Genomic DNA, 9894 nt, shown 5'->3' on the forward strand with positions numbered 1-9894 from the left:
TAGAGACTGTGATTTTGCAAACTTGACACTACCCGAGGATGCCTCTACACAAGTTTAAGCTTTTCTAGCCAAATAGTCTTTAAAAGGAAGTTTTTTAAAGATTTTCTCTATATATTCCTATGTATAAATTAATCCCCCATTGTGGCCTTACCCTACCCCTGGACTATTATTTAAACAAACTTTAATCTATACGATCTGGGGATGCTTCCACTCAAAATTGGGCTTTCCTGGCCTTATAGTTTTGAGAAGAAGATTTTTAAAGATTTTGTCTATATATAAAAATTTATCCCCCATTGTGGCCCCGCCCTACCCGCGGGGACATGATTTAAACAAACTTGAATCTACACTACCTGAAGATGCTTCCATTTTAATTGGAGCTTTTCTGGCCAAATCGTTTTTGAGAAGAAGATTTTTAAAGATTTTCTCTATATATTCCTATGTAAAACTTGATCCCCCAATTGTGGCCCCACCCTACCCCCGGGGACCATGATTTGAACAAACTTGAATCTACCTTATCTGAGGATGCTCCCATTTTAATTTGAGCTTTTCTGGCCTGATAGTTTTTGAGAAGAAGATTTTTAAAGATTTTCTCTATATATTCCTATGTTAAACTTAATCCCCCTCTTGTGGCCCCTCCCTACCCCTGGGGACCCTGATTTGAACAAACTTGAAACCTCCACACAAATTTAAGCTTTTCAGGCCAAATAGTTTTTAGAAGAAGATTTTTGAAAAATGCCAACAAATGTTCAATAATTCTCAATTATCTCCCATTTAAAGAGGGCGTGGCCCTTCATTTGAAAAAAACTTGAATCCCTTTAACCTAGTGGTGCTTTGTGCCAAATTTGGTTGAAATCTGCCCAGTGGTTCTTGAGAAGAAGATGAAAATGTGAAAAGTTTACAACAACGACGACAACGACAGACAACGGACAAATTGTGATCAGAAGAGCTCACTTGAGCCTTTGACTCAGGTGAGCTAAAAAAATATAGACGGAAAACCTAATATGAATCATGTATTGTAATATTTACAGGTAGAAGTAACGCCACCCAACTCTAAAACAATATTGAACTCTGGCGTAGGAATACATACGACAACAAAAAAATATTTAAATTGTTTAATTTGTGCCATTTAAATTTGATTATTTTCAAGGTACAGTATTAATAAAAAGGTTTCCTTGAAAACAATGCTTCTGAATACATCGAATTCATCGATTATTTTCAAATATTTAAAAGTACTAAGTCTTTTAGCGGTGATGATTTGTGCTTAGGTCCAAACACTGTTTCACTTCCGGTTTGCCAGAGTATCTGCATACGAGAGTTCTCCAAAAAACAGAAACATATACGTCTCGAGTGATTACAGTCCATGTAAGACCCGAGGTGTTCCGGGGGGATTCAAAGCACATATAACTTCAATACGTCTCTTAAAAGGAAGAAATGTATTCCTTTTTGTAAAAATTTATATCTCTCAGCCCTAAATGTTTATCGTCTATTTCTTGCCAAGTATCACTTTCAAAGAAGGTATAATCGTCTTGAGCCACGGTATAGAGTCCGCATGGCTTTCTTCCACCCGATCAAACGGGAGAGCGTTGTACATATATATTGGCCATGGTTTGCAACAATGAATAGAAACTTTACATGAAGATTAATCTTTTTCGATAACACAGCTTAGCTGGTGATTTTATCAAAAAAAAATTCTACGCATTTCACTGAACATGTAATATGACTGTGTTGATGATATTTTGCCTCGCCTTTGTTATTCGATATCATCATAAATAATACAGCTGTCATGTGAAAACAACCACACCATTTCAGGAGAAATAGGAACATCAATTTCACAGGTAAATATGTAACAAACAAAACAAAATGCGCAAAATATGTAAAATGTACGAAATGTTAACACCACAACTACATATGAAATACTACACCCTGGGCTGTTTATGCCCTTGTGTAGTTACACCACAGAAATTAAAGCGACCTAGACACGATTTGACTTAAAATTTTCAAATTTTAATTTGTTTTAATGATAACTATTATAATAGAAGGTTATAATGCTATGTCAAATATCAAGTTATAAGCAAAATACAGAGTTCATTATTCTTTGTTTTGTAAACAAATTAAAGCTCGAATATTGTCATTTTTTACATATGTATAGTATTGGTGTAAGGTTAAAAATCAAATGTATCTTTCTTTTGTTGATAATAGTATTTATGAAGATATTAAATAAGTTTAAATTGTTTTTACGTGTCATTTTGTCTAAGAAATGGTAATTCCCTATATTACTTATTTGAAAACAACTATTATAAGACTCGAGCTTTGTTTACATAATAATCAATTTTTACCTCTGTATCTGTATGCTTGTAACTTGTCTTTAACATTCAATATTTTGGTCAATAATTTAAAATGCACCAATAAACCATATTATACATAAAAAATAAAAATATTTTTTAATCTCAAATCGTGTCTAAGTCCCTTTAATGTCTAGGTGCAATATTGAAGTATTAAGAAAGATAACTTCTGTTTCAGCCATATCATATAGTTACTTCTTCTTAACTGACCATTAAATGTTGACAATCTATTCAGCAGCCCATACTATATGGAAAATGTTACAGTTCCTTACGACCACTGTTAAAATTAAATTAAAACATTTATATTGGTGATCAATAAGATATTGATTTTGTGTAAATATGCGATAAATACACTGTACTTAAATGCTAAATTGAAATAATAAACAATGGAACTTCTAAATGTATGAAAACAATATGTAAGACTTATTTATTTTAAGTCACCTTTAACGGCCGCCTAAGTTTTAGGTAAATTGTCCTAAGTAAGCACTCTTCTAGTATATACAGTGTATACACCAATCTGTGTTTAAATGGCAATGAGATTTTTGCGGTAATTAAGAAATCTAACCCTTGTTACCACTTACAGTGAATAGAAATTTTAAAATTTAATTATATTTATTCTATTAAATAATAAAATTAACGTGTACGCATACGTGTACATGTAGAAAGGAAAATGTGTGCATTGCGTAATCAGTTTGTGTAATGACGATTTTCTACACGTATGTACCCGAATGAACATAGTAGAGAGGTTAAGCATTTGAACGTGTACGTGTACGAGTACGTGTAATTAGGGGAATTCCCTAATTTAATGTGTAATACGTCATAATTTCTGCATGCCGCGTAATTCTACAAGTTTTACAAAACGTGTAAAATCAAAAGTACACGGAGGTGTAAACTTGTAGCATTTTTCAAAAGAAATACATACCTTGTGTATATCAAAAGTTGTTTTATGTAAAGCAGACGATAGGTTAAAGACGACTTGCTTTTGGTTTCATCAAATTCATTGAATTATTTCATGAACAGTGAGAGTAAATTGAACATGTTGAATTATTTTTCATGTTCATACCTGTAGTTCTACACGTACCCGTAGACGTATACGTTCAAATGCTTAGCCTCTCTAGTATTATGTGTAAATTGCAAAGTACCCGTAAGGTCGAACTTGTAGTTTCTGTTTCTCCCTTGACTATCAATTTTAACAAATATGTTTATTTTTCTTAAGCCTGAATATTTAATGCAAATACTGATATTAACAAATATACATTTCCATTAGAATTTAATATGTTATTGGAGTTTAAATACACGTATCTCTTCCTCCAAAACATGCAATGGCTCTGTTATTTTATTCATCTGTGATAAATAAAAATATACATATATAAACAATGATGTATAATAAAATTCACACATGCAGAATTCTCAATTTTCGACTGTGACTAAAATTCTCAACTCAGTAGGAGAGGATATCCAGAATTACATTAAAACATTTGCACGTACAGGTACACGTTACAACTTCTAAACAGGAAAAGAAATGTGAGCTAGTACGCGTAGTTCTAACTTTATATTAATACGATATATATACTAGTATTGGTTATGGTTCAATGCCCCAGATTAAAGCCCGAGTTATCCTCCTTTGAATGTTACCTCGCGAGAGGCTGGATGTTTAACGAAATACCCATAATTTAGCTGTAAATAACATATTAAATACGAAATTTAGCCATAAGTCTTATCATTAAGTATAGAAAAAAATAACAAAATTTAAGGAAGATAAATTGTAAATATTTTCCTATATCTCTACAATTCTATCTCTATTTAGCTCTATCTCTTCAAGACATGTTAAGGTAGACCCAGCCATTTAGAAATTTGTGTCAAACCAACTTTTAATTTAAATAAATGAAACAACTTATAAACTTACTGAAAAGGCCAACATAATTTATACCTTGCTACGTTTATTTTCCTAGAGTAAGTTCAGCGCAAAAGGTCTAAAAATTCAGCAGCCAAATTGAAATACAATGAAGCGTGTTCTCATACGTTCTCATTTGTACGGGTCGAGTTTCCTGACTATTTCACCGCTAGGTGGCAGCTTGAATCCAAATTAAACAACGCACTCGTAATGAAAGGTTTAAACGATGTTCAATCTATAAAATATTGGGCAAAAGTTGATACCACACCTTTGCATTTGATTTTAAAGGATAAAATTTAACTATTAAAGTATTAAGCATTATTTTTGATATGATTTTTTCGTATACCCCCAAATTTTAAAAATGTGTACCGAAGCCACCGAACCATGATAATTGTACAATACTAGCTGCAGGTCTGAAGCTCTCTGTCTGGTGTTTAAAAGATTATCAGAGGCAAGTAAAGAGACGATATCAGTACTTATTTTCATAAAGAATTTAACGGTACTAATTGTTTTACAGATTTTCCGTAAAAATAAGGTTAATCAGTCCAAAACTATAGCGCAAGTTTTTGTGCGCACTGAGTGGCACTGTAGCTCCCTGGTCGTCCATCCTATTTTTTTCAGACCGGGAGCTACAGACCTGCAGTTAGTTCAATACATGTCATCTTAAGGTGGTATGAGACACCTCCATATTGTGACTATTTATTTTTCGAAAAAAAATCAATTGTAATACATGTGATATAATTATTCTTTACCCGCGCTTAGCACCTTACAGTGTAGCGCTTTGGGTTACAGGGTTACGGTTACTATAGTCTGTCCCAAGTTATTCCTGTCATCAATTTTTGACGATTTTTAATAAAAATACACATACTTGTGAAAGAAATTGAAATCGATTAAAGGGAATATATCCAAGATATCTTCATTGAACAATTATCCCTTTTCAATCATAAAATTTCACAGGAACGAAAACAATTTTCTTACGGAGATTTGTAATGGGAAATGTTTACATCTTTTCTCCATTCGGAATACACTCGGAATACATCGCGCAATTTTTTAACATTATCATCCGGGCTTATTAATGGCTAATGCAATGCAAAATCTCCGTAGACTTTCAATTTTTGGATGTGTGTTGAAACCTGAAGCGATAGAGGGGGCGTTTCAAAACAGATAATCTAGACATTTTTCATATTAGTGGATGAACGTAGTTTGAGCACAAAGGTATTTACTATATGTTACTATTATTGAAATATCAAGCAAAAAGTGGTGGAAGCAAAAACTCGGGACAGAGTATAGTAGATGAATAGCATGTTCATTCGTCGTACATAGAAAATAATCACAGAGGTATAATAAAGGGAAATATTCTTTAAAGCAATTTCTTTCAGTTCAAATTAAAACTTTAGGGTTGTACTTATCATGGGACTTTTGTTGGTCAGACGGTTTTCTAAACATATGCAATAACATTTGCATTTAAATTCAGTACTCTATGGTAATGCGCATTTTTATAATATAAATCATTTTAAACAGGTTAGAACTGGGTCGTGTACATATTTCAATCTTCCCCGTCTCTATATATAAGTTACTTATGATTATAAGGAGAAATAAAGAAAATATCAATTTAAAACAATTTTAATTTAGAAAAGTTGGGCAAATTTCAGCTCAAATCACGGATCATCGTTAAATCCTAAAATATAGCACTGGCGTCGGAAGCAAATTGAAAGTAGGGGGGGGGGCTAGACTAATCCTCAGAAATCTTAACAAGCAAAACAAAAACCTAATTCCCAAAATCATGAAAATCCTAATCCGTGGGGGGGGGGGGGGGGGGGGGGGGTTGTTACCTATAGTTCCAAAAAAAAATCTTACCTACCAAACCCCCCCCCCGGTTCCCACGCCTATGTACATGTAAAGTAATTATCATGAAAGTCTACACAGAAGATGAATGGCTGTACTGTCATGGCTTTATTATTAATAAGTATGATAAAATTATTACATAATTAAGCACAGTTAATTAAACACAGTTGATAACAGATTACACAAAATACAGTACAAGCAATTCAGAGGTTACAATGCAAATGTCAAAACAATGGATGGCGCCGATCCTCAACTCCCATTTGGCAGCCAACACTTAAATTCAATGTCAATGAGCCATCAATTGCTGGTAACCCTGGAAGGGGGACAGCAGTTAACCAGCGATGGCTTGTATAGCAATTCTGTATCACTTGCAAGGACCGATGCAGAGATAAAATCATGACGATGAGGAGACTAGATTCTCAGCTGAAAGCATATACAAGTAAACCAGCAGCAAACAGGAAACACAATTAGTTAATAGGTAAAATGATAATACTTGGGCAACCTAACCTAATATAAAAAATTAACATTAAACACCTAATCTAAGAGAATTAAGAGGCAGGGAGGGTGGGTGTTGTCTTGATGAAAAAGAGGAAGATGCTATTTTTGACATGCGCAAGTGCGCAAGGATTGGGTGAAGCAGGATTATTATATTTGGGGGAGTTATCTCGCTTGCCACCAGGTGTGCATTCTTTTTCGATAAATGAAACTTACCACACAGGATAGTAAGTTCACATATTACTAATATAAAAAAGATAGCCCATTTGCAAAATTCATTTACTCATCAGTTAATGTTTTAAGGTATTCTGCACAAAGAGGTTTTTTGGCTAGATGCCATGTACTCAACACGTAAATAATGTACAAAATACAATTCAAACCCGGATATAAGTTTACTTCTTCTTGTTAAAGTCGTATTTAGGGACAGAGAACTTTCTTCACAGTGTAACAGTTTATGTTCACTGATAACATTTGTTGTCGATATAAAATGGAGACGATAGTTGGTTTGTTGTTTATAGGACTTGTGTCCGGAGCTTCGTGTTTCCTCACGGACACCGGGGGTTCACGAGGACACTATGCAATGTACGTATGGCGAACTGGGTTCGATCCCAACGTACACGGGTGTGACCAAACAGACTTTCTGGACTGGAATAGCAAACATAGCCATTGTTTTACACACACGTGGAACTCTCCAGACAAGAGACAATGGCTGTGGAATACGTGCAACCTTCCTGGACGTGAAATCTCCAGTATATTTTTAGCTGATGTTTATCACAAACTAAAAGCCGGTTTCCTCGCCAACGACTGCGATTCCTCCGATATCACCTTGTTAAGAACAACCTTGTCGGAGGGTCATAGCCGCGTTACAAACCTGAAGATTTACGCCCTATTTGCGGCCAGTGACATCGAAGTTTCGGAGAGGCACATGGTTCCCTATGTCGTGTGGTATAATGATAACTGTGCACGTAAGTCTTCCTGTTTCACTTGGTGCAGTCAAAACTTCATAACATCATCTCAAGGTTTTTTTTGTGTTGACTTCATTATAAAAAAGTAACAATATTTACCAAACTAGTTTGAAAAATAAGTTATTTATTGTTGTGACATGTAACATGTTTCACTTGAACAGATGTTACACTACAGTAAAAGTAAATGAAAATGGCATTGCTACTCTTATTGATCAAATATGACAGTATTACTTATGTACTTTGTTTTGGAATAATATTACCTACATAATCGACATTATATATATATAATAGATACAGACCAGGAAAAGTTTGACGGTGTTGCTGTTAACAATGAGGCGTATGCCGCCATAAAATGCTCCAGCGACTTGAACCAGAGGACGACTTACTTGGACCGTCTTCAGGAAATACACGATGGCGCTCAGAAACAGCGCCACGGCCGGCTGCTGACGCATTTCTCTGTAAGCTGGCACTGGGGTCAGTGTAATGGACACAGCCAGCCCTTTCTCTGGCGCGGGAAAACATCTGACGCATCACATCACATGATCGATATTTTTGACAGTATTGATGTCCAGGTAAACTGATTTAATGTTGATTTAGTTTCTCGTTAAAAGGAGTTGTCTCTCTTTGAGCCATGCAATCTTTTTTAGGTTGGATACACGACGTTTCCTCAGATTAATGAGAGGATGGACCTCGCCGGACTGAACTACTCCCGTCTCCTCAACAAACAAAGTTTTGTTACTTTCTACACTGATAAGGTAATACATGAAAATATAAAATCTATAAAAGTATTACCTGAAATTCTAATGCATATTTCTTTACTTTCTACGCTGAAATATTTGTAAACGTACAACATGTATTTTTTAATGCATCTTACGTCTTTCCTACACTGATATATTACTATTTATATCTTAAAAGTATTAACAACTTTCCTTACTTCTACACTGACAAGGTAACACATAAAACTATTTATAAATGGGTTACGTGTAATTTTTCTTCAGTTTTTTATCTTTCCAATAACTAATTTCAGACAGAGCCTTGTCAGATCACCTTCTTCCCCCAGACCTGCAGGTGGAGCGGGAGGTCGGAATCAAACCTATTCAGTGTCATTGACCAGTTTCCTCAGAACGGGCTTAGTGGGATTCAGCCCTGCATCCACTACTTCAGAGGCGTGTATTCCAGTGGAGGGCATCCCGACTGGCCCGCCCATTCCAACCATTAATTGGTGCATTTCTGTAGGATTCATTAAGAAAATTATAACCCCCACCTCCTTTTTGTAAGAGTATTGATATTTTTGTTGTTTTAGAAGAAGACTGAACTTCTACAGTATTTTCCAATTTATATATCAATACTTCATGGAATGGATCGAATTGTTTTTGGAATAAAAAAATATGTAATTATATATAAGTATTATATGCATTAATATATAATATATAAGGGAAATGTGGAAATTTTCAAATACATATATTATCATTAAGATCAATTTCACTCATTTAAATATTTAAAGGACAGATATATTTTTCAGCTATCTCTTCCGAACGTACGAAAATGAAGTGAATGGGATTTTACAAGAAGTGTATAAACTTCAGAAACGCGTAATTTCCTCTTTACAGTTAAAGTTTCTTTAAAATTTAAGATAATCACGTACTTATCAAATTATGCTGAGATTAGTCTGAAAAGGTAGACAAATTTGGGATTAAGCAAAGCTAAAACAAACATTATGCTGACTGAGTTTCTTTGTCACTGTCAAAGTCTTTTAAACTAGCAGATGCGTGGTCGTGTGCCGAGCGTTCGTCCAATTTACTACACAATTTTTCATTTTCAATTGTTCCAATGTTCTTGGGATCAGACTTCATCTTCATATTGGAAATAAGATCCTGTTGATAGATATCAATTATGTTAACTAATATTTGGCCCTTATTAAGTATCCTGTGAGCAGACGATGCGGCCAAGTCAAAATCTCGTTTAGCACGTGCATTGACGAGACGTGCACGCGACTTCCCCGAGTTATTATTCGTGTGTCTCTTCACGCAGGTATGGAAACAAATAAAATGTAGAGCTCATTAATGACGTTTTGGATTGAACCAAGTTTTACTTCGTTGACAACAAAGATAGCATCGTCGAGAACCAAGCTTAAAATTCGCAGAATGAAGATTTTGCCCCGGACTGTTCTATAGAGCCACGTGACAGGCATCATGTCGGTATGAATTCTCTCTCCATCCCACAATTAAGAGTTCTAATTCCAAGTTCCTCGTTTTTCAGACTCGTGCCAAGAACTTACTTCAAACAAACCGAAATCTGCACCTGGACAGAGCAGTTCTATCACATAACAAAGCAATTCATACGTTGTTCATAT

At 34.8% G+C, this 9894-nt stretch overlaps 1 protein-coding gene across 1 annotated transcript; it reads left to right on the plus strand.

Moving 5' to 3' along the window:
* The first annotated feature begins 6561 nt into the window (after nt 1-6561).
* Nucleotides 6562-8948, plus strand: LOC128186332 (uncharacterized). The gene is made up of 4 exons (XM_052856135.1): nt 6562-7541; nt 7833-8113; nt 8189-8296; nt 8569-8948. Exons 1-4 carry the CDS (start codon nt 7031-7033, stop codon nt 8758-8760), a joined length of 1092 nt encoding a protein of 363 aa, XP_052712095.1. The 5' UTR covers nt 6562-7030; the 3' UTR covers nt 8761-8948.
* The last annotated feature ends 946 nt before the right edge of the window (nt 8949-9894 follow it).

This window comes from Crassostrea angulata, chromosome 1 (assembly GCF_025612915.1).
Source record: "Crassostrea angulata isolate pt1a10 chromosome 1, ASM2561291v2, whole genome shotgun sequence".
NCBI lineage: Eukaryota > Metazoa > Mollusca > Bivalvia > Ostreida > Ostreidae > Magallana > Magallana angulata.